The 25,666-nt window shown below is 40.9% G+C and overlaps 1 protein-coding gene and 1 non-coding gene across 4 annotated transcripts in view; one reads left to right on the forward strand and one right to left on the reverse strand.

Annotated features, from left to right (window-relative positions):
- The window catches only part of Nme7 (NME/NM23 family member 7), a 124,429-nt gene that overhangs the window by 74,564 nt on the left and 24,199 nt on the right, over positions 1-25,666 (forward strand). For all 3 annotated transcript variants that reach the window (XM_021639431.2, XM_021639432.2, XM_060364600.1), the window contains exons 10-11: positions 4,143-4,244; positions 22,826-22,933. In XM_021639431.2, coding sequence (XP_021495106.2) covers positions 4,143-4,244; positions 22,826-22,933 — 210 coding nt within the window. The remainder of the gene's footprint in view (positions 1-4,142; positions 4,245-22,825; positions 22,934-25,666) is intronic.
- LOC132646647 (U6 spliceosomal RNA) lies at positions 11,533-11,639 on the reverse strand. Its single transcript, XR_009584896.1, has one exon. It is a non-coding gene; the product is annotated as a U6 spliceosomal RNA (small nuclear RNA).

Here is a 25,666-nt window from a genome sequence, read left to right on the forward strand (position 1 = left end):
TCCCTCTTCTTTCATAAGATTCCCTGTACTCTGCCCAAAGTTTGGTTATGAGTCTCAGCATCTGCTTTTATACACTGCTGCTGGGTTGAGTCTTTCAGAGGCCCTCTATGGTAGGCTCCTGTCCTGTTTCTTGTTTTCTCCTACTTCCAATGTCCATCCCATTTGTCTTTCTAAGTGAGGATTGATCATCTTACTCTGGGTCCTCCTTCTTGTTTAGCTTCTTTAGGTGTACAGATTTTAGTGTCCTATCTTATAGGTCTAGTATCCACTTGTAAGTGAGTATATACCATGTGTGTCTTTCTGCTTCTGGGATACCTCACTCAGGATGATTTTTTTCTAGGTCCCACCATTTGCCTGCAAATTTCATGATTTCCTTGTTTTTAATTGCTGAGTAGCATTCCATTGTGTAAATGTACCACAATTTCTGTATCCATTCCTCTATTGAGGGACATCTGGGTTGTTTCCAGGTTCTGGCTATTGTGAATAAATCTGCTACGAACATGTTTGAACAAATGTAGGTATTTACTCTTTTAAAGCTTTTACTAGCCAATGTATAGAATGAGAACGATGCAATATTAGAAGATTGTTGTGTGAATAACTGAAACATCATGTGGAGTGATCTCTTCATTGAGAGTACTTGGTAAATATTAGCTGCTATTGCTACTGTTTTCATTACCAGTTAGTTTAATAATACTTTTTTTTTTTCCTGAGACAGAATTTCTTTGGGGAAAAAAAAAGAAAAAGACAGGGTTTCTTTGTATCTATGTAGCCCTGCCTGTCCTGGACTTGCTTTGTAGACCAGGCTGGACTCCAACTCACAGGCCTGCCTGTGCCTCCCTCAGTGCTAGGATTAAGGGCATGCAGCACCATGCTTGGTTTAATAATACTCTTTAATAATGTATATATACGATAATGTATATATATGTGATAACATATGTATGTATGTATGTATATGATAATTTTGACCTTATTCTGTTTTCATGAGACTAGTATATGCTGATTGACCACATACTATAGACTTTACAATTTTGTGGTAAAAGGTACATGGCTTGTATTGATAAAAGTTCTAGTAAGGAGAAACACTAATTCAATCATTACATATAGAACTGACTGTGTTAGGTCAGCAAAAGAATCTTAAAAAAATAAACAAGTGTTTAGTGAATTTTTCCTTAACTAAAAATTGGGAAGGCCCAAACATTGTGAGTCCATTTTTAAAGAAACACAGCACGTGTTTGGTGCATTCTTTGCTCCGTGTCTGCTCTTCCTTCTCTTTTGCTTTTCCTTCTCATTTGGAATAGTGTATATAATGTTGTCTGCTGCCAACAGTAACATAAAGTGACAAACACAAAGAAGAAAAGGAAGGAAAGAAGGAAGGAAGAATGAAGACAGGCAGATAATTTATTTTTCTCTTTTTCAGAAAATGTATTTGTCGTGTCTTCCTACTGAGAACTTGGTATTTTATGTGGGCAATACTTCAAGAGCATGACATAGAAATAGCAAAGTGACTCTTGGACACACTTAGGGATCCTAGTGAGTAGAGTTACATACTTCATTATTTATGAAGCCTTTTGTCTTCTGACATTTCACTAGGTCGATAACGGCGGTTGGGTTAATACTTAAATGTGTCCTGTAATAGGTTCTTTTAGTTTGGTCTTGTGTGTTTCAAACCCACTGAGCTCATGAAAAGGGCTGGCATGGCCTGGCACTACCTTCCAGTGTAGCGCTCTGTGGCTGCTGGGTTTCACTCACCTTCAGAAATCCCACGTGTTGTTCTTCCTCAAAGTCTGTACTTACTTTCACTTTTGCCTAAAGTGCTTTTCAGTGTTGACAGGAGAGTGAGACGAGGTATTGAGTCTTCCAGACACCATGAGAAGCCCTTTTCTCTGATCCTCTTCTTCATTATATTATTCCACAATGAATTAAAATCCTACAAACTTTTTTTTTTTTTTTTTTTAATATTTGGGTATTTTTTAGACTGGCAGGCCTTGCCGGTGCTGCTACTGTCTGACTTTGCTCTCCTGTTCTGTGGTTGTTTTAATTTTTTCAGATGTTTCTTGCTGGTTGTGATGTACTTTCTTATACTTTTCTTCCCTTTTGTTTTCTGTCATAGTCCTTTGTTGGATTTAGAGGTTTATGGATATAAATTTGGTAAACTTCTTATCAGTAATTTTCTGAAATACGTTGTCAGTTTATTTTCCAGGACACTGTGTTTGATAGTGCAACATTGCCCCATACGACCTGTTGTTTTTTGGTTCCTTGCTTGTGTTGAAGCACCTGTCTCAGATTCACCGATCTGCAGTGTCGTGCCCAGCACTTTTTAGTTACATGTCTTTGATTTCATTTCTAGATTTGAGTCTTCTGTTCTTTATTTTTTCTCAGAATATCTGTGCTTCTCCTGTAATTTGAGGATGCAGGCTCGTCTCTAACAGCTGTATTAGGACTCTATCCTGTGTTCATTACATTGCTCCTGGCTGTGGGATCCATGTCTATTTGCTGACTTTGCTTCTCTCGGTCTCGCTTCCTCCTACATCTTCTCACGCTTGGCAACCATAATTGTTTGACAGCGTGTGGAGTGTAGTGACATGGGTTGTTTCCTGTAAAGAGTGCTGGGCTTGACTCTGGCTTCCAGTGAGGTAACTTTGGTTCAGTTTGACTCTGGGGAAGCTGGCTTTCAAGCTTTGTGGAGGCCGCCTCAGTATGTAGGGCCAGCTTGGGACAGCTCTTGGACAGAGCCCTTCTGAGGCCTGCACCTGAAGTGGAGCCCATGTGGTGTATGAAGATATACCTGATGTGGTCATGTGTTGTATGAGACTATACATGATGTGGTCATGTGTTGTATGAGGCTTTACCTGATGTAGACTCCATGTGTTGTATCTTTCTGCTGATAGAAGCACGGACCCCTCTTAACCATTCTGTGGTTAAGAAGCTGTGGAGCTGCCTGCTGATTTACCTTCACTAGTGAATACATTTTTATGCACTTATTCACCACAAAAAACCATAAAACTATGACAGCGTTACAACTACAAAAACAATTAGCTTATGCCCCATCACCTGTCCTTCCTCTTCCTCTACTGTTCACCCTTTCTTGTTCTCTTTTCTAATGTTCTATTTACCCACATGTACATTTGCTTACATATACATGTGTTTAGGTTCCGAAGATGAGGGAGACTGTGTCTTTTCTTTCTGATATCATGTGATCTCACTTAATAATATACATTCTGTTATCCTGCAGATTTTATAATTACAGTTTTTTGGTTTAAAAGCAATATATATTTCTTTCTCCCATCTTTTCATGATTACATTTTTATTTGCTGAAAAGTATCCCATTATGTACACTTTTTCACCAGCTTTTCATTAACCATTCGTTTGTTAATGGACAGCTAACTTAGTTTTCACTTTCTTGCTGTATTGAATAGAGCGGCAGTAAACATGGGTGTAGAAACGGCTGTATGGTAGGGCATGGAGTTCTCCTGTAATCTGCCCTGAAGATCATATCTGCTGGGCTCTCTGAGCTGACACCTGTCTCCGCAGTGCTGTAGGAATGGCAGGCTCTGCTGTACTTTTCCTGCCTGCCCTGTGCCTGTCTTTCCTGTCTAAAGCTGTTTTCATGCAGCGAGACGGAGGGATTATCTACCTTACTACAACCGCTCCCCTCCCCAAGAGTCACAGTATTTTGGTCGCCACCACTCAATACATGGAAACTAGTTCATCTATTTCTTTTTTTCTAGTTTCTAGATGTTATTCCTTGTTGCTAACCAACTACATAATGGATTTTTAAAGTTCCTTCAGGAGACACACTGCTATTTATACTTTAGGAATATTAATTTGATGAAGCTGTGCTGGGGGAAGGAGGGACATCTGAGAGGAAGATATGCAGCTTTAAGTGATGAGAGGAGGCAAAGCATTGCCTGGAAATGCTAATGATACTAGCAGCGGAGGTGAAGAGATGAGGCAAATATTCCCGAAGCAAAGCTGGCCATAATTTAGAATGTGCTTCCGTGCAGGACACAGGTGAGAGAGAAGTCAGAGGTGACCACTTTGAGATTGGAAATAGTGGGAAAGTAGTACAGTTAAAAGAATTGGGGTAAAATATTCAGTTCTTTAATTCTCTCATTTTCTCTTACATTGTATATATATCAAAGGAGATGGTGGCAGAGCTGTACTCCGGCCCTTGTGTAGCAATAGAGATCCAACAGAATAAAGCTGCAAAGACATTTCGAGAATTCTGTGGACCTGCTGATCCTGTAAGTTATTAAACTGGTGTTCTAGTTTGTGCTAGCTATGAATTAACTAAATATTTTAACAAGCTTAATCTTTTAGTTTTTTTATCTTATAAGTTATATAAAAGTGAATATGTAAGAAAATTGTTCAAAGTAGTGTTTTACAAAAGAATAATTCTTACTTGCCTAGTGACAACAATGAACAGAGTATTATTTGCTGTTGCACTTTTTTTGTTTGTTTCTTTGTTCACATTGCTGAACGATCAGTCAAGAGGTAATATTTTTAAACTTCGAAATAAAAACTTGCTAAGGTATTGTCTTTCCAGATAGAAAAAATATAAAGGTAAACATGAAGGCTGTCAACATGGCGGTTTATCCTACATGTGTGAGAAGATATGAGCAGTTGAGCCTGTCTAAGGGGATAGAACAGTGACGAGTGCGTGGCATGCATACGGAGCTTCCAGACATAAAGACCAGGAAAATGGTAGTTGAGCAAACTCAAATGTTGAAGACATGGTAAGAGGACAACTGCTATGAAGGCAGTTTTAAACCTTGCTAGAGGAAGAGATGCTTGAAGGAGAACTCGGGATGCCAGGAAGATGGACTGAGAAAAGCTGCATTGTAGATACAAAGCCCGCAATGCAGGACCGAGAACCTGCTGGGAAACTACAGCAAGATTGTTTCCTTAGCCTCGGTGAAATGCATTGTTGGAAGCGTGAGGAAATACTATTTTTCCTAAGTAGAGGAAGTAAGGTAGAAAATGTAATTCTTATATATTAGGAAAGAAGAGTCCTTTATATGTAACTCGATTTTAAGAATTATTGCAGTTTTTTCCAAGGTACACTGGAGCGAATTAAGTTGAAAGAGGTTAAAGAAAAGGGTTCTCGATGTAGAAAGGAACAGACCTGACAAAAGCAAGAGAGCCAGCGAGGCTTCCTTTGCATCTCTTAGGGAGAAAGGGTAGACATGGCATGTGGGTTGGGAAAGGTGATACTTAGTGTGGAGATCACTGGAAGAGAGTGCTGCTGATGGGTTCTGTGACTGTCAATCATGAGAAACTAAGAAAGAATACTTTGACCTGAGGAAAAAGCCATTTTGTTTATTTTAATGTCTGCTTTGTGTTTGATAGCCAAATGGGGCTTTTGTAATTTTTTTGAGAAAATTAAAATCTGAATGAGCAGCTGACAAAATAGGAAAAAATAGGGAAATAAAAATAACAAAAAAAGTACCTTTAATCCAAGCACTCAGAGAGCAGAGGCAGACCGATCTCTGTGAATTCGAGGCCAGCCTGGTCTACCAAGTGAGTCCAGGACAGCCAAGGCCACACAGAGAAAACCTGTCTCAAGAAAAACAAAACAAAAAACAAACAAACAAAAAATAAGAAAAGAAGCAAGCTCAGCTTCATCATTGTTTCCTTCTCTCAAATATTCAGTGAACACTTGTTGACCCAGTACTGATACTTGTGGATATAAAGATAGACGAGTCAACTAGGTGAAGTGGTTCATGCAGTAGTCTGAATGCATGGCAGGCTATAAGGTAGGAGGGTCATTTGAGCTCATAAATTTGAGGTCAACCTGGGTTAAAAAAAAAAAAAAAACAAACACCAGAAGCTTCAAAGAATTTTCAGTGTATCACTTTAACACCATAAATGGTTAATCTTCATGCATTGTGGCCTTCCCATTGTTAAATATTTACAAGTAAAATGGAAACCCAGAATTTTAGCATAGATATCTCAGCCTAAGGATGGGTGGGCAAGGGAGCTTCCAATGAATGGAATGTGAAGAATGAGGAGGTGATAAAGGTGGGAGATGAGGCAGTTAGTCATGGCTGCATGAAAACCCCTCACTTTACAGCAGGGTCTTTTCTTACAGTGCTCAGGCACAGGCAGGCACGGACAGAGGAAGAGCTCTCTGAGGAAGAGGTGGGCAGTGAGCACATGGGTATCCGGGGCCATGAGAGTACCAAGAAGGAAAACACCCTGGTTCTCTTCCAAAGATACTTGTTTAGTGGGCGACCAGTATGTGCAAGCTGCCAGGGTCTGCAGCTGGGGCATAGTCAAGATGACCGAGCCAAGCTCCTGTTCTCTCGGGAGCCCAGTCTCATGCTTTAGTTTGGAGACTCTCAGGTTCTTGGATCTTGCCTCCAGAAGGTGCAATTGGGATTACTCCACTATGGATTTTGATTCTGTGTTTTTTGTTTTTGTTGTTTACAGACTGCTACTAGATCTTAATAAGTATGTGTATTACACTGCATTATACTGTATCACAAAATGTGACTACAGTATTTGCTTATCAATCCTACATATCTGTGCATTGAAACACATGGCTTTGGGGAAAAGGTCATAGACTTCATCAGATTTCAAAAAGAGGTTGTTGGGACAAGGTGAGATTGAGAATCCTGGTCCTAGAACACAGGGGATCTATAGCGTTCCAATAAGGATTCTTGGAATTAGGAAACACTATCTTAGTCCATGGAGGTTTTACACACTTCGTTCTTTTCCCATCAGTAATCTCCCCTTCTCTCTGCTCAGTTCTCTCAGATCTTCCTTATAATACGTCAGCAAGTCCTTGTTCATTCTCTTAGCTTCTGTTCCAACTCATATGTATATTATATTAATTATGTTAATTAATTGTTTGTGTGGATGAATTCATTCCTTTCTCACTTGCCAAGTATTTTGTGGGGTCCTCACATAGATTCAGTACTTTTTTGGAGGCTGGAGATATAACAGTCAATAGACAAAGCAATAACCCTCACCCTCATAGAAGTTACAGTGTACCTGAAAGAACAGACCATGAATAGACCTTAAAAAGTAAAATACGCTGAGTGTCCCATGGTGGAAAATGCTGTGGGGAAAATAATGCAGGGACAAGAAACAGAGTTACGGGGGAAGGAAGAATGGGAAATCTGGCGAGATTAGAGTTGAGAGAGGTAAGGGAAAGTCATGTATTGGTCCAGAAGGAAGGAACAGCGAGTGCCAAAGCTGGAATACCCCTGGTGTGTGTGAAGACCCCAGGAGGCCTCTTTGGTGAGAGCGGAAGTGGGGAAGAGATAGTAAACCACCGAAGGACTTCAGCTTTTACTCCGTGTACGAGGGGAGCCATTGGAGAGGTTACAGACCACCACCATGGCCTCCCATGTTTTTATGGGCCATTTCTGGCTTCTGTGGGGTCAAGAGCAGAAGGAGGAAGGGTGATAGTGTACATTTGCTTGATAGTAGAGCTCAGAAACCAAGTCACCTGGCAGATGCTTTCTTGTTTCTTCACCAGTAAAACAACAGCAACAAAAAAAAATAAACGTATATCATGCTTAAATTAGCTAGTATGGTTGTGCTTCTTAAAATTGTGCCTGGCATATTGTAAGTATTACCAGCTAATTTTCCTTACTTTCTTTGAGTTCTTAAGGAAGGTGTCATGAGGTACCACACTGCAGATAGTGGGTAGGAGGGGAAGCCTTGAATGAACTTGGGAGTGACTTTCTTTCTAGATTATGATTTTAAGAGAGTGGTTGAGTAAGTTAGGACATGCTAAATGCTGCTTTTGGAGTGAGAATCGCATTCCTTTAGGAGAGCATGTATTAGCTGCACTAAAGCTAAAATGAAATGAGATTAGGAGGAGTCTGTTGACACTGCCCCAGTTAGGATGTGGAGAACTAAGAAGTAAGTAGGGAGAAATGCTACAATGGGAATTATTGTTTTTTTAAGTAAACTACATTCCTTTGTTAAGGAGCAGTAAAAAGCATATATTATGCCAAAATAATTATCAGTATGACACTAGTAACATATGTGTCTTTTTCTTCTTTTTTATTATTATAATTTATTACAATTTTTGTAATTTGTATCCCCTCTCTTTCCAATCCTACCCTCCCTCCCTCTTCTCCCCCTGTGCCCTTCCCCAAGTCCACTGATAGGGGAGGTCCTCCTCCTCTTCTTTTTCACCCTAACCTATCAGGTCTCATCAGGACTGGCTGCATTGTCCTCCTCTGTGGCCTGTCAAGGCTGCACTCCCCAGGGAGAGGTGATCAGAGAGCCTGCTACTTAGTTCAAACATATGTGTCTTAGTTACTGTTCTATTGCTATGAAGAGACAACATCAACATGGCAATTCTTATAAAGGAAAGCATTTAATTGGGGACTTTCTTAGAGTTGCAGAGGTTTGGTCCATTGTCATCATGGTGGGGAGCATAGCGGCAGGTGGGTGTGGTGCTGAAGAAGTAGCTGAGAGCTACACCCTGATCCGAAAGTCCACCCCCAGTGACACAATTCCTCCAGCAAGGCCACGCCTCCTATTCCTTTTCAAATAGTGCCACTCCCTGATGACTAAGCCTTCAAATATATGAGCCTATGAGGGTTATTCTTATTTGTTTATGGGCCTCCTATTTTGATCCTGTTTTTAGTATGCCATCTTCACCCTTTTTCTTCTGTGTCCTTTAAGAAGGAAAAGAAACTTCCAGTAGAATTGTATCATCTACAGAGATCAGACTGGCTCAAGGAAGCGAGCGTCAACAGGCAAAAGTTCCAAATTGGATAAAGCCATGTCAGATATTACTAAAATCTAACAGTAGCCAAGCTATTGCTAGATGTTTCTAGTACCTATTATGGGAAGGAAAACAGAAGCTCGCAGGCAATGGGAGAATAAATGGAGGATCAGATAAGTGGTTTCAGGGAGGCGTAGAGATAAGATTTCTTTTTTTTTTTTTTTTAAAGGAACGATTCTGTTTCTTTGTAATAAGTACCAAGGTTTCACAGGGGATATGATCTAAGTAGACAAATCCTACAGAATTGGGTTTCCCCGGCTGAAATGAGCATCTACCCTTTCAACTTGAAGGGATAACCTCACCTGAGCATAAGGGTACTAAAATTAGAAAATTTAGTTTGAAACATGGGGTGGACCCTCGTAATAGATGCTAAGGTTACTGAGAGTAGAATAAATGATGTATTTTTAATTTATAAATCAGAGTATAAGGTACCTGATTTAGTCCTAATAGTGATAACTTTATTATTTTATCTATAAGGAGATAGAGCATATATATCTGCACAGATTTCTGGACCATTCTCTGCAGTCGGGTACCTCTACTAGACTGTCCTGTTAGGTTAGGAATGAGCATGTCATTGTATCGAAGGTCTTAGTACTCAAGGGGCAAAGGCCTGAGCCCCTCCAGTTTCACACTAGTAGATAGCTTGAATACGGATGTGTGCACCCACCAGCCTCAAGCAAAGCCACTTGGGAAATCAGGGGCTGAGCAGGCTGTAGGATGTGCTCACTTGCTCAGTTTTGTGCCACTCACCAGCCTCTGCCACGGTACAAACTGCAGGGCAGATATTAGTGTAAACAGCGTGGTGGCACACGTCTGTAATCTCCATGCTTAGGAGGCGGAGGAAGAAGGAGCATGAGCTCAGGGCCAGCCTCCACTACACAGCGAATTTAAGCCAGCCTGGGCTAAAGGGAACCTTGTTTAAAAAGAAAGAAAGAAAGAAAGAAAGAAACTGTAAAGGCCAAGGATTGATTAATTACTAAAATATCCTAGTGATTTTCTCAGCTTGCTCCTTTCTAGACCTCATTCTTAATTTTTGCTTTTATTTATTCAACTGTATACCAAGCACTATTTACATGGCGGGCATTCTTAGTCCACAGGATGCAGTGGTGCTAGGGAGACTGACACAAGTCTACCATCGGGCAGAGGCTTTGTTTACTGTTAAGACAGACACCCAGCGGGTAAAGTAAGTACCATGAAATGGGAGTGACATGGGGAAGAAGGAAAAGACTAAAGATGCACAGTAGACATGGTCTTCAAGAGTCTTTCTCCTACCAGCTCAAAAGCAGCAAGGGCTTCAAAATCAGTGTTCTCCTTGGCAGAGAGCGGTCAAGAATAGCATGAAGAATGGACTGCAGGTAGGAAAGCATTCCCAGGGCACTTTCAGCTCTCTCAGCAGTAGCAATGCACACACCAGCCACGATTCCTTCACAGGAATCCAAGACGATATATAGTCCCTTTCATTATTTGTGCTTAGTAGTATTTGTGTTTGAATGTGCCATTCTCGAAGAGACCTAGCTCAGCTTCTACCTCTGTGGACAGTTGCAAACTTCTCATACTCGTCGTCACTTATGATTTCTCTTTTTTCTTTTATTTGTTTATTATTTATTACCATTTATTCATTTTGTATCGTGGCTATATCCCCCTCCCTCATCTGCTCCCAGTCTAACCCACCCTTCTTCTCCCCCCCTGTGCTTTTTCCCTAGTCTGCTGATAGAGGAGGTCCTTCTCCTCCCCTTCTTTTTGACCCTAGCCTATCAGGTCTCATCAGGACTGAATGCATCCTCTTCCTCTGTGGCTGGGCAAGGCTGCACCCCCAGGGGAAAGTAGTCAAAGAGCCAGCCACTGAGTTCATGTCAGAGACAGTCCTTGCTCCCCTTACTAGGGACCCCACTTGGAAACTGAGCAGCCTATGGGCTTCATCTGAACAGGGGATCTAGATCCTCTCCATGCAGTCTTTTGTTGGAGTATCGCTCTCTGCAGGACCCCCTGGGCCCAGGTCTTTTGGCTCTGTTGGTCTCCTTGTGGAGCACCTGTCCCCTCCAGGTCTATGTCTCCCTTCTTCTATAAGGATTCCGACACTCTGCCCAAAGTTTGGCTATGAGTCTTGGCATCTGCTTTGACACCCTGATGGGCAGAGTATTTCAGAGGTCACCTGTGGAAGGCTCATGTCCTGTTACCTGTCTTTTCCTACCTCCAATGTCTATCCTGTTTGCCCTTCTGAATGAGGATTAAGCCTCTTCCCTAGGGTCCTCCTTGTTGTTTAGGACTATAGATTTTAGTATGTTTATCCTATATTATATGTCTAATATCCACTTATAAGTGAGTATATACCATATGTGTCTTTCTGCTTCTGGGTTACCTCACTTAGGATAATCTATTCTAGTTTCATCCATTTGCCTGCAGATTTCATGATTTCCTTGTTTTTAATTGCCGGATATTCCATTGTGTAAATGTACCACAATTTCTGTATCCATTCTTTGGTTGAGGGACATCTAGGTTGTTTCCAGATTGTAGCTATTATGAATAGAGCTGCTGTGAACATGGTTGAGCAAATGTCCTTGTTGTATGGTGGAGCATCTTTCGGGTATATGCCCAGGAGTGGTATAGCTGGATCTTGAGGAAGCACTATTCCTAATTTTCTGAGAAAGTGCCAGATTGATTTCCAAAGTGGTTGTACAAGTTTATATTCCCACCAGCAATGGAGGAGGGTCTCCCTTTCTCCACATCCTCTTCAGCATGTGTTGTCACTTGAGTTTTTGATCTTAGCCATTCTTATGGGTAAAAATGTAGAATGCTTCATGAACTTGTACGTCATCCTTGTGCAGGGGCCATGCTAATCTTCTTTGTATCGTTCCAATCTTAGTATATGTGCTGCTGAAGGGAACACGATTTATATTTCTCTGTAATAAGTATCAGCATCTGAACATTGTATGCTGGTTGCTTTCTAGATACTCACTTTTTATTTCCTGCCATAACTATGTAAACATGGGAATGGAAATGAACTTTTATTTTTTATTTCACTGATATTTTCAGGATATCTGGTATTAAACAAATACTCTATGTATTTTGGAAAGAAGGAATGTTAGTTTAAGTGACTTTGTATTTCTTGAGTAAATATTAACTTTAAGAATATTGAATAAATATTTCTTTAAGATCTCTTGAGGCTGAGATTGTAGCTCAGTGATAGAGCATCTGCATAGCATGAGTGAGGCCCCAAATTCAATCCAGTACTACAAAAAGGTACCTATTTTTCTTCCCATTGTTAAAAGGGATGTTACAGCATCTTTTGCCCTAAAAGACTGTAGAATAACCGTATTCCAGTTAGATGTGTCCCTCTGACGAGTCAGAAGGCGGGACCTAAGTTTCCTGGAGCAGTGCACACTGGGACGGGGCACAGTACCAGCTGTGGCTGCAGGCACTGTGGAGTCCCAGGAGGCTGCTGCACATGTGCCGGCTTTATCTCCCTAACACACATGCTGTTTGTCAGCTTCAAATGTCAGCCCCCAGGGGTGCTGCTTAGGACAGTAGACTGCACTGAGACAGAAGGAAAATATGTTTCAACCTTTTTGAGACTCTGGGAGATGACCAATTTTTGAACACAAAAGAACCTGTCACTTCACAAGTCTATCTGTAGCCAACCATACCAGTGCCAGGTTTGCATAAGGGTCAGTTACAGTTAGTGAAGACGACTGAGCCACAGTGTTCTCTGGATGTGGGCAGTGAAGCATTCTATTTATATTTCAGTGAGACAGTCCTAACACTTGCAAGGCCAAAGAGAAGGACTTTAAGAGCCTCAACTGTGACCATGTAGGCTTAATTGACCCTTTCATTTTTGAATGTTGATTTTTGTTTGTTAATGCCAGCTAATAAACAAAAATTATTATTTCTATATAGTTAGTTATAAAGCATGATATTTTTTGAAAGCTTTTAATTCAGACATAATGAAAATACTTTAGGAACTAATTATTCATTATGAGAGAAGTCTGTACTTTTCATAAAAGTACTTAAAGGTATCTTGCATTTTGAATAAAAATTTATTTAAAACTTAAGCTCAATATATTTCACATAAAAAAGTGACAATAAACATAAACGAATGATTGAAGTGTTATGTCTTTTTCTTCCTGATTTTTCCTGTTGATTAGTGGAAATGAACTTAATTATTCTTTAGATAAATACCGGATCAGATGAGATGTTTAAATAATTCCTATTTCTGGTTTTACTAGAGTCAGACTTAAAAGCCCTTGCACTCAAGTTATCTGATGTTTTTCCAACTTTTGCCTTTGTTCAGGGCAGTCTAGCCCCATGAACAAATACTTTTCCCAGTAAACCCTGGAGCGCACGAGTAAAGTCACTTCAAAGTCAGGAGTTATGCATAAGCTAACTGTTTTCAACAGCTAGCTGTTTTCAACAGCTTCAGTTAGAGTCAGCCCTAGTCTAAAACAGTACATGGAAAATGTACTAGGACTAGTTAGTACATTTAAAACAATTTTGTCACAGCCCACTATTATAATTTTCTGTGTTATTCTTATTAATAATCTCTTCCCATGCTTGCTCGGTAAAAGTCAATTTTATCAAAAGTTTACATGTATGAGAAGACAATGCCTATGTTCCGTGCATCTGCTGGAGTCTTGAACATAATCTCTTAAAGATGAAGAATCAATAGAGGCTTACATAAATCCTGTAAAATCTTTTCTCTTTTAGGGGGATGGGCTTTCTCTGTGCAGCTCTGGCTGTCCTGGAACTCGCTCTGTAGACCAGGCTGGCCTTAAACTCAAATCCAACTGCCTCTGCCTCCAGAGTGCTGGGATTAAAGGTGTGCTTCACCACCACCTAGCTCTTTTCTGCTTTGATTGAGTGGACAGTAAGAGTTCAGCAAGCAATGAGCATGTGTCCATCGGCTTTAGCACTAGCCAAGAAAATGCTACTCCAAGTGCATTGTTTCCTTCTGTCCAAGTACAGTACACAATCCTAGGAGTTTATGCTTACTGAAGACCTTGCCTGCCAGCCCTAGAGCATATCAGCTTGCTCTGAGCAGAGTAGCTGGCTTGCTTTCCACCTAGGAAGTGCAAGTACTATGTGCTGTTTGGAGTGAGTCAACCTGGCCTACAGTTTTTGTATTGTTTGGTTTTTTCCCCCCGGCTTTCATATCTCCCCTTCAGTCTAATTCACGAGTGAAATTATAGTAAGAATCAAGGGAGACATCTTTGTTCTGATGGAGACGGAAAGAAGCAGACTTAATCTATTCTTTTCCCAGTTAGTATAGTAGCTCATGTTCGGTACCCAGCTCACAGCAGCTAAGTCATGTCACTCCCAAATAAGCATAAGTATGAGAACGAACTAAGACTCAAGAAAACAAAAATTGATTAACATTCTTGTTTTTCTTCTACTCAGAAATAAACACTGTAATTTTTGGCTCAAGAAAACAAAAATTAATTACCATTCTTTTTTTTCTTCTTTTCGGAAATAAACACTGTAACTTGGTGTTAAACTATTGTATTCATTTATATTTTAAGATAAGATTAAAATCATACAATAGCTAATATTGTATAACACCTACTTAATTAAGTTTCACATTGATACTATTAAATATGCTTCTGCAGTGCTGGGGCAGTGACTCTGTTGGGAAAATGCTCTTGACCTGAGCTCAGTGCCTAGAACACGTGTAGAGAAAGCCAGGTATGATGGCATGGTCTTGTAATTCCAGGGGTGGGGAGGAGAGACAGGTGGATCTCTGATTGGGCACATCTCCTCCTTCATCAGTTCCTGGGCTAGTGAGAAACTCTTCACAAAAAAAAGTAGTGGTTTTCATGGCTCTTGAAGAATAACACCTGAGCTTTTTCTCAGGCCTCTATACGCATGTGCACACATATATGTACATACACATATATACTCATACGTGTATGAGTATATACGTGTATACATTCATACATATACACGTGCTTGCAACACATGCAGATATACTTGTATAACATGGTTATTAAAAGCTAAAAAGCCAGGTGTGGTAATGCATGCCTTTAATCCCAGCACTAGGGAAATAGAGGAAAGCAGATCTCTGTGAGTTTGAGTCCAGACTGGTCTACAGAATGAATTCCAGGGCAGCCAAGGCTACACAGAGAAACCCTGTCTAAAAAAAAAAAAAAAAAAAAGCAGTGACTGTGTTCAGCATAGAGCTTAGCTCAGCATCCCACTATTGCTGATTTTCTTCTCCATCTCTGCAGCCATGGAGACTGAACTTCCATCTGAATGTTTGAACCCATTCTTATTATTACCTTCAGGTCTATTTCTGGAGGTGAAGTTGCTGACTCAAGATGAAACCTGTCTGTTTAAAATGTCTTTTGTTTTACTCTTTCTACTGTAATAGTATAAGGGAGAGCGGTTTAAATTATTTCATGGTTTCCTTTGCCTTTTCTCTGATGGATGCTGGTTCCTAACGCACATTAAGATACAAAAGGATGAGTTGGTTTTCAGAATTCTCATTAACCTGGGTGATCGTAAGCAGGAGGCGCTGTACTGAGCAGTGTCTGTCCTCATGCATTGCACAGCTCTGTCCTCATCTTGTCACATTTGACACATTCGGCTGTGCAGAGCCTGCAGTAAGCAGCTCACACATGAATTTTTATTAAGAATGAATGTCTGCTCCCCAAACAGAAATTTATCTTCTGAATTCTTGCCCCTACATAGAGGATTTTATTTGCTAAGCAGACTGTATTCTGTACCCTGCACTCTAAGCCAAACCAACCAAAAAAAAAAAAAAAGTGTAAGTAAGAGAAAAGATGGAAACGAATAATCTGCTAGCTAAGTACTGAGAGTAATAAATTTTGAGAAGTTATTGAATTGGTGCATCTCAAGTTTCCCTTTCATTACTTTTGGAGTCAGAATCTGATATAGAAGCAGTTATGTTTCTAAATGGTTGAATTATATAAGTCCATGTATCATTGCACTGATTTAAAAATAGGACTTTCTATAGCATAACTTATCAATCATGAGGAAGCAAATGAGGACAGATTCTGGAAAAGATGTTGGGGGGAGGAAGCCTCTTTTGCAGTTGGTGGGAGTGTAAACCGAGACAGCCCCTCTGGAGAGCCGTGTGGTAGCCACTGAACACACTGAACATTGATTTAAAAATAGCTAAACATTTGTATCTGCCCTTTGTCTTTTGCCGTAAAGCCCACTCCACTCATTCAAACAAAGCAGGGTAAAAACCCATACAATAGGCTGGAGAGATGGCTCAGTTAAGAGCACTGGCTGTTCTTCCAAAGATCTTGAGTTCAATTCCCAGCAACTACATGGTGGCTCATGACCATCTGTAATGAGATCTTGTGCCCTCCATTGGCACGTAGGCACACCTGTAGGCAGAATAGTGTATAAGTAATAAATAAATAAATCTTAAAAAAAAAAAAACACCCATAAAATAGCTACAGAATATCTGTCTTCAACTCAAAGGCTGATTTTTCCCCCGATGTATCCTCTGAGATGCCCTTCTCACAAAAGATTCCTTCAGGAATTTAGATGAGTTGATTTGCTGTATCTATGAAAAGTAGACAGGGCAGAACTACACTCTGGGAGCTGGTGTGTTCTGGCCACATTGTGGGTTCCGATGAGGCCTACCCACTTACGAGCTGGACGGTGGTGTCTAGAGCTCTGGGCCTGTGAGGGCTGTTTGTTACTTGTGTACATCTCGAGTTTCAGCCAAGACTGTACCTGGCAAAGCTTCACCCAAGAGAAGCAGGTGTGGAAGTGGCTGCAGCTTTTCCCGTACACAGTGGCAATACTCGAATGTTCCTGAGATTCTGTGGTGTAGCTTCCAGTCGGTGCACTGTATTTCCCAGAGTTCGCCTCTAAGCCTTTTGAGGTTCAGTCTGTGTATAGATTTTACTGCTTGAGTGTTTTTAGAAATATGTGTATTTCATAAACCATGGTGCGTACTTTTTGAATACTTAAAATATAGAGACCAGTGCAATGTAGACATGTATGAGAAATCCGTCCTTGTGTGGCATGTACCAACTGCTACCAGAGGTAAAGCACGTGCCCCACTTCCAGTGGATTTGCCAACGCTGGGAAGACATTCATAAAATTTACACGCTTACTGAAAATCAACTATTTTGAGCAACTCTTTTGTACTAGGCAAAGTGTGGCGTTTAGGAGACAACCCTGAACCGTAAATAGATTAGGGCGTGAACTTTAGGCTTTAGAATGTTGGGATAGCCCTGCCTTATCTAATCTGAAAAACAGTAAATCAGAGAATAGAAGCTGAGCTGGTGAGTGGCCCTGAGGGAAGTGGGGGAAGGTCATGGGGCTGATCTGGGACATGACATGTGACATCCAGCAGGGTAAGTGCCTGGACTGGACTTGACCAGCTTTGGGTCCAGTTACTGTTGGGTGGCAGTTTTAAAGTCACTTTTCCTGTGGTTTTCTAAGATACTCAGTTACATCAAAATTCAAAGTTGGCATTTATTTTTAGAATGGCTGCTTTGTTCCAACTGTATAAGAGAAAAAATGAATTTTTAATAGCCCCTGAGCACTGCTGTGGTGGAGAAAAAGCAGAGACCAAATAATCTAGAAAAGAATGAGATGGAATGAGTAGTTTTTTTGTTTTTTTTTTTTTTTAAAGAAAATTTAGCATTACAAGATTATAGCCGCAAATTACAATCTATTGAGAAGAGGATAAAATTGTCTTTGGAATTTAACCCCTGAAGAAAGGTTCTTTGTGTAGGGAGAAAAAGCTGTTAAAGAAGGCACTAAGAAAAACAAACTGTTTCCTGGTGACAACTCTCATCAAAGTTATACAAGTAACATGCTCTGATTTATTATATGCTTTCATTAATGGAATAATTGACACATTCTGAACATGATTGCCTCTATCTGTCTCTCTGATGCTCTCTCCTGAGTGAGTGAGTGTGTGTGTGTGTGTGTGTGTGTGTGTGTGTGTATGTGTGTGTGTGTGACTCTAGGTGCTATTTTTAGGTCTGACATGTGATAGGCAAGCATCTGCCACTAGGCTTTTCTAGCCCTCCTTTTGCTTTCATAGTTTGGAGCTGGATTTTACTAAGGATCTAGACTGGCTTTGAACTCACCTTGTAACCCCGGGCAGGCTTCAAGATTGTGATCCTGGCAGGGCATAGTGGTGCACACCTTTAATCCCAGCACTCAGCGGGGCAGAAGCAGGTCCACAAAGCAAGTCAAGGACAGCCACGGCTAACAGAGAAACCTCTGTTTGGGGAAGAAAAATGGCTCAGAACCTAAGAGTACTGTCTGTGCTTCAGAGGACCCGAGTGCAATTCCTAGCACTATAACTCCATTTCTACATCCTCTTCTAGCCTCCACAGGCATCAGGCATGCACATGATTCATAGACATACATGCAGGCAAAACACCCATACATAGAATGAAATACTTATTTAAGATTAAGATTATCCTGCCTCAGTTACCCAGGTAGGTAGAATTACAACCTATATCGCCAATCCCAGCACAATGGTTCGGTTTTAGAAAATTTGAAACCAAGGAAACATGCACAATATTCCAACTGCGAGGAACAGTTTATTCGTATGTGATACTCTTGCCTCAGGGTCAAACGTATGCCTGCTAGAAATGGTGGTCCAGGTTTGTAATCGCAGCTGCTTGGGAGGCTGAGGTAAGGGGATTGCAAGTTTGAAAACAGTCTGGGCAATTTAGTGAGACAGTGTCTCCTGGTGAATAAAACAGAGGAAGATAGAGCTCAGTGATAAAGTGGTTTTTTTTTTTTTTTTTTTTTTAGCATGTGTGAATCCTTGGGTTTGATACCCAAGCAAGAAATAGAAAGTGCAGGGAAGGGAGGAAAGGAAAAGTGATAGAAGGGAGAGAAGGGTGAGAAAAGAAAGTGTGAGTTAATACATTTTAGCGAAATGAGTTTTTAAAATATAGTAATGTATAACATAAGCCTAACACATGAGCTGAAAGGTCACTTATGTAACACAGTGGGATGTTTACCACGGTCATTCTATGAGCATGTGCCTGCACCTGAAGATGCCTTAGTTCTTGAGGGAATTCAAATCTGACTTAATATCAGAACTGGGAAAATCACTTACACACACTTAAAAACCTAATGCCACTCTGATTGTCCCCATCTCACATGGGTGCCATGTGGTACTTTATGTTAGTGACATTATCCTAGGTCAGAGTCCCAGAGAAGTCTCCTTCAAGGATGTGGAATTCATGCTCAGGGTTCTCATTCCTTCTCAGCAAGATAAATTGATCTGGAAGCTCAGTGGCCAGACTGTTGTCACATGGGTGTGAAGACCTGAGTTCAGAGCCCCAGACCCCATGCAAAGCCGGGCATGACAGTGTACACCTGTAATCTCAGTGTTGCTATGGTGAGATGGGAGTCAGAGACAGGCAAATCCCCACAAGTTTTTGAGCCAGCTAGGCTAATGTACATTGTGGCAAACAGTGTGACTCCATCAAGCAAGGTACAAATGACATCTATGTCAAAGAAGTTTTCTCAGAATTCCTTGAGATAAACACTTCTGGAAAATATAGCAAAAAGGAACTTTGACCACTGGTAAGACGTAGCTGAGTCTCTCTACTCTGTTGCTCATAAAGAGTTTTGGACATTACTTGTTCTTTGACTCATCTATTCATTCATCTGTGAAGTCATTAATACTGTAGCTCCATGCATCTTTCATAAGCTTTCAATGTGTTGGCCTTGTGAAGATCATAGTCCCTGTCCTTATGCTTATGTGGATTACAAGAATGAGCATGTGTATAAACAAATGAACTAAAAGTTTAGTGATAGAGGTAAGGAAGCCTGTTAGGAGGCCATTAAAATCTAAATATAATGTGAGAATTAACTGTAGCAATAGGATTGGGAAGCAGACATCATAGGAAGGAATGTTGTGCCAAAGGAAAGGCTCCATATAATGTGACAGACCAGATGCAGGGCTCAAGGAAGAAAGAGGCCTCTGGGGATGACTCCAAAGCTCTTTGCCTAGTTACTTGGTTGAACTGTGGTTCTGTTCACAAAGAGAAGGAAATTAGGAGGAGGAGGAGATTGGAGAGAAGATAGTGAGATTAGGCTTGGACAGATAGAGTATAAGATTCCAGTGGGCTAAGCAGGAGATGTTGAGTAAAAGAGTTAGGCAGAAGTTAGGGATAAAGTGTCATCTGAAGAGATATGAACAGCACTAAATGTGCAGAGAGAGCCAGAAGATGAGAGGAAAGAAAGAAAGACAAAAGGATCAAATTGTAAGTGGTAAGAGCATAGAAATCCAGGAGCCTTAGGACACTGGACCATTGGAACTATGTGGGGTGAGTGAAGGTGGAGCTTCAGGAATATGGGAATGACCAAAGGGGCTCACAAATGAAGAGAACCTACAGCAATATAAAGACTGCGGTGCCCTTAGGCAAAGCAGCATAGGTGGCATTGTGGGTAAGAAGGTTGAAGAGTAAATGGAAGTGGAGCTTATTAAGACTTCTACAGACAGGGAGAGATGAGACGATTTTTCATTGTTGTATCTCTCTCCTGTGTTAGGGAAGACTGAAAAAGAACAGCTTCCAATTTGTTCTTTGTCTGCACATATTTTATCAGCTGGCAGATCTGTTCAGTACTCAGTGGCATTCTTTGAAATGCACACAGCCTTAGGATAGTGAAATAAACTTTCTCTTCTTTGTTTTTATTTTTTGCTAGTCACCATACAGTTCGGTATTGTTCTTTTCTGCCTCAGACTTAGAGGTCATTCATTACGATGAAATTTTTCCTCCCACTGCAGGATTACCTGAGTAGAATTTTTAGTAATTGTGATGAAATGTGAAATAACCAAGCATTTGGGAGCTTGGGCACCAGGTTGTTGGGAGGCATGAATATACCATCAATTTGGTGGTTTGAAAGGCTTTTCACTTTAGATGCAATTAAATATCACTCTTTAAGGAGACCAGTTTTTCTCAGAATAACCTATCATTTATAAACACTGAAATTGCATCTAAAAGAGAGTTTTTTACGGTCTGAAATGAAGATGTTGGCACTTAGTGCGGCCTTGTTTTGTCTGAATGTTATTTCTTCTCATTAAGGAATGATTGTACATGATGGTTTTTCACCACAGAGTATAAATAGAAGAAAGAACAGGGATCTGTTAGAGATAATTAGAAAGAATCTATGTGTAATATGCATATATGACATTTCAGTTTATCAAAACCGTTTTTACATGATCCAAAATGGAAGCCTAAAACCTTGATGTAGAGGCTTCTCCCCATGTGGCATGGCATGCTGCTTGATTAGTAAGTAGGAGTACCCCAAGAATACAAAGAATGGCACGAGAAATATATGAACTGGCCACATGGTCCCTTGTTGTCACTATCAGGTGTTACCAACTGTGCTAGCCTTGTATATGATTGACAGAGTATGTTTATTTATAATGGAAGCACCACAATCAGGTGGGTAGAACATTGTGCCACATTATGACTGCTGTAATGCCATGAGATGATAGGAAATTGCAGCTCCGTTATAACCTGTGGAACCACATTCAGTACATTGATTCACTGTGTCCTTCTGGTGATATGTGGCTGTGGTGAAATAAATGAAAACTTCCAACACACCCTTAATTTGCTGTGAATGCTACTCAGCATCCATGTACCCCAGGAGTGCCTGTCTATTTCCACATCCGCAGAGGGGGTCATTCAGTAACTTGGCCACACAACATGTTCTCTTTCCTCCAGCATTCCAGCCCTCACCTTGACTTCAAACACGGTTACACTGGTGATTGTCAGTCCCTTCCCGCACACCTGGAGTTTTCCACCCGATCTAAGAACTGATATGCTGGTGATCTCCGTTTCCCAGTTCACTTCTGTCTCAGTACTTACTTACCCCATTAGCTGAGCTCAAACCCACCGTTGTACCTTTCCATCATCTTTCTCTCCTTCACCACTCAGTTCTACACTCCCCTACCTACCTATGACTTTTGCCCAATTGTTATTATTCCCTTGTAATGCTCTTGTGTCTATTGCTGTATCTGTCTAAGCCTCATTAAATCCAGGGCAATTTGTGACCATTTTCTCCTTAAAAATGAGCTAATACTAAGCTGATTTAAAGCTTTTAAAAGTTTAAAACCAACACCATGAAACTGGTTCATTTTAACAAAGTTAAGATAGTTGCTATTCTTAAAATTTGTTTTCCATAGTAATCTTATTTTATGTGGCTCTAAAACTCCATTGATAAAAAGAAATGTAATTATTATTTGTCTCATAATATAATACATTATACATTGGGTCACAGAAAAAGCCTTGCTATCTGCCTTAGTCAGTGCTTTTATTGCTTTGAAGAGACACTGAGACCAAGGCAACTCTCTAAAAGAAAGCACTTAATTGGGGCCTTGCTTACAGTTTCTGAGCATTAGTCCATTATCATCATGGCAAGTAGCATGGTGGCAGGGAACATGGTGACAGGCAGTTGTACTGGAGAAATAACTGAGAGCTACATCCTGATCCCCAAGCAAGGGGGGTTGGGAGGGACTGGGCCTGGCATGGGCTTTTGAAACCTCAAAGCCCAACACCAATGACATACTTCCTCCAACAAGAGGAACTCCAACAAGGCCACACCTCCTAATCCTTCTAATCCATTTGAACAGATCCACCTCCTAGTGACAAAGCATTCAAATATATGAGTCCATAGGGGCCATTCTTATTCAAACCACCACACTAGGGCAAATAAGATGGCTCAGCAGGTTAAGGAGCCTGCCCCCAAGACTGAGGACCTGAGTTCAATCCCTGAGACCCACATGGTGGGAGAGAACTGACTCACATAGGTTGTCCTATGACAGACACACACACATACACACACACACACACACACACACACAAACACACATACCACCAATACGTATAGTAATACAGTGCTGATTTTTTAATCTGTAAAAAACTGTATACTGGTAAATTTTTAGTGGTCAAATGTTTCATATATTTATGTTGTTTCCAAGGAAAATGATCACCTTCCATGTGTAGAACTTCAATTTCATAACATAAAATAATGAAGATGGTTCATGTAGGTAATGTTTTGTTTTCTTATTAATACCAGTGAATAACTTTAACCTACGTGTGTATTTCGTAGGAAATTGCCCGGCATTTACGCCCCAGGACCCTCAGAGCAGTCTTTGGTAAAACTAAGATTCAAAATGCTGTTCACTGTACGGATCTGCCAGAGGACGGGCTCCTGGAGGTAAGCTGAGGCAGGGGACCCCACCTGTACTCCAGCTCGCCAGTGATCTCCAAAGTTCTTGCACATACCAAACCATTTGATAGTCTGGGATTACACCAGTTTTTGGCCACCCAATACCTACATCTTAATAACTCAATAGACCAGATAGCTCAAGCATGAACACGTGGTCCCAGGGACTCCAGAGGGTGAGACAAAAGAATCATTTAAAAAAAATTTAATTGTATTAATTCTTTGAGCGTTTCATTCAGTGTGTTTTGATCACATTGAACCCCTTCCCCATCTCTTTCCATACCCATCCTTACCTTCACACCCACCCAACTGCATACCTTCTTTTTAAAAACAACACAGAAAAAAAACAAAAGTAGAGTCCAGTTTGGGCTGCCCAAAAACTCGTGGTGTGGGGCCAGGTATTCATCGATTATGTTGCTCTATTAGGAGTTACTAATAGAACCAACTCTTCATCTCCCAAAGGCTATCAGTTGCCAATATCTCCTTAACTAGTACTAGGATTCATGACCATCTTTCTTCAACTAAGGATTTTGTGACTTGAGCTTGCGCAGGTCTTATCACTGTCACTGTGAGGTTTTATGAGCAGCTGCTGTGTTGTGTCTAGAAAACAGTGTTTCGTTATAGTCATCCAGTGCCTGTGGTTCTTACAAACCTCCTCCCCCTCCACTGCCATTACCGCTTAACTTTGAGAGGAAGGGCTATCATATAGAGATCCTGTTTAGAGCTGAGCGCTGTGTAGTCTCTTATCCTCAGCACATTGACTAATTGTCGGTCTCTGTGTTAATCAACATGTACAAGAAGATCCTCTGGTAAGAGTAGAGAGATTGGTCCGTTCAGCCCTAAAACATTAAAGGCTATTTCTCTTGGTTAGCCTTCCAGAACTTGACCATGAGACGCCACAAGAAAACAGAGAAACCAAGCCAGTACTGACATGGAAGTTTTAGTTCCACTGGTTAGCTTTCATAGTGCTGGGACGGGATACACACACTGCCAGAGAAGAAAGTAGTCAGCAATCTTACCATATTTGAACTCTGCAAACCACAATAACTGCTGGTCTGGCAAGAAAGCCCTCTGGTGCATTAGTGGCAAAACCACCTTGGGGGTAACCAAACTTTCTAATTGGATGTATGACCCATTCCCCAAGATGGAACCCATAACTGGCCCTACTATTGGGCCAGAATTCCCTGACCCCAAGAGTTCCCAAGCAGCCTAGGGAATAAATTGACACTGACCACTTCATTTTGCTGATGGTATTTGTTCCTCACATAAGGAGTTATTAGTTGCTCATTGTCCAAAAAAATGAACAATGCCCTTTTTGTTTTGTGACACAGCTGTGTATACTGTCCCATGCTCCACCTCACGGCCAGTCCTAATCTCTCCGTTACTGGTGATCCTTGAGAGTTACACCTATCATTTCCTTCCCAGCCTTCATTGAAAAAAAAAAAAAAAAACCACTTACTTCTCTGCCTTTCATTTTGCTTCAACAGACTGTTCCAGGATCTTTTTTTTTTAATACCCAGCAAAGAACAGACAGCACTTGAAATCCTGGAAGCTGCTGAATGAACTGTGGTTAGCATATTCAGGAATATCTGAATTCTATACACCAGGATGCTAGGTCAGCCGCCCTTCACTCAGATACTTAGCATTTAGATTTTAAACACATTGCACTGTGGCCTGGGAAGCTGGCTCCGTGGAGAAGAGCAGCTGTGTAATGTGAGGATCTAAGTTTGGGTTCTTAGTATCCATGTGAAAAGCCACAGGTGGCCACATGTTCCTATCACGCCAGTGCTGGGCAAAAGGGGGGAGGGGGCAGGAGAATCCTTGAGTCTAGTGTCCAACCTGCACAAGAATTGGTAAGCTCCATTTTCAGAGAGAACCCTTGTCTTAAAGGGACAGAGCAACAAACCATATGGAAAGGATGCCAAACATTCTCCTCTGGCCTCCACATGTATGCCTAAGTATGCACAACCGCACACACATGTATGTACACATTTATACGTCTCTCCCAGCCCCTCTTGTGCATACACACATACACATTGCATTGAGAACACATCAGTAAACACGTTGCAAGGCTATTGCTCCCCAGCCTATAATAATAATGACGTCTATTTTGCTATATAATGGAGAAATATGCATCTTCCCTCTGTTTTTCTTTTCCAAATATCCTGTAAAAGTTGTTATGTCACTCTTTGATTGCCAGTTGAGATTTAAGAGGCTTTTAAATATTGTATGCATAAACAGCTGCTCAAAACAGCTCAGAATTCAGACAAGTCATTGTGGAAACATTTTTGCTCTAGTGACTCAGGAACTAGCCAGGGGCGGTGGGGCATGCCTGTAATTCCAGCACTCAGGGAGGCAGAGTCAGGCCGATCTCTGTGAGATTGAGGCCAGCCTGGTCTACAAAGCGAGTCCAGGACAGCCACAGCCAAAGCTACTCAGAGAAACCTTGTCTCAAAAAAAAAAAAAAAAAAAAAAAAAAAAAAAAAAAACAAAAAACAAAAAACCTAGCTAGAAATAAACATAAGTATGGGGGGACTGTTCTGATTGGACACATCCATATTTACTGGCCATGGTCAGCACAGACCTGTCCACATCCTGACGCTCATGATTATTTTTTAGTTTAGTTTTTGTGTTGAAGGAAGCAGAGTTGTGATTCTTAACAGTATACTGTCAAAGAGGGAACACAGCATACAAAGACAGGAGCAAGCAGCTTTCCCGGAGGAT

This window comes from Meriones unguiculatus, chromosome 11 (assembly GCF_030254825.1).
Source record: "Meriones unguiculatus strain TT.TT164.6M chromosome 11, Bangor_MerUng_6.1, whole genome shotgun sequence".
Lineage (NCBI taxonomy): Eukaryota > Metazoa > Chordata > Mammalia > Rodentia > Muridae > Meriones > Meriones unguiculatus.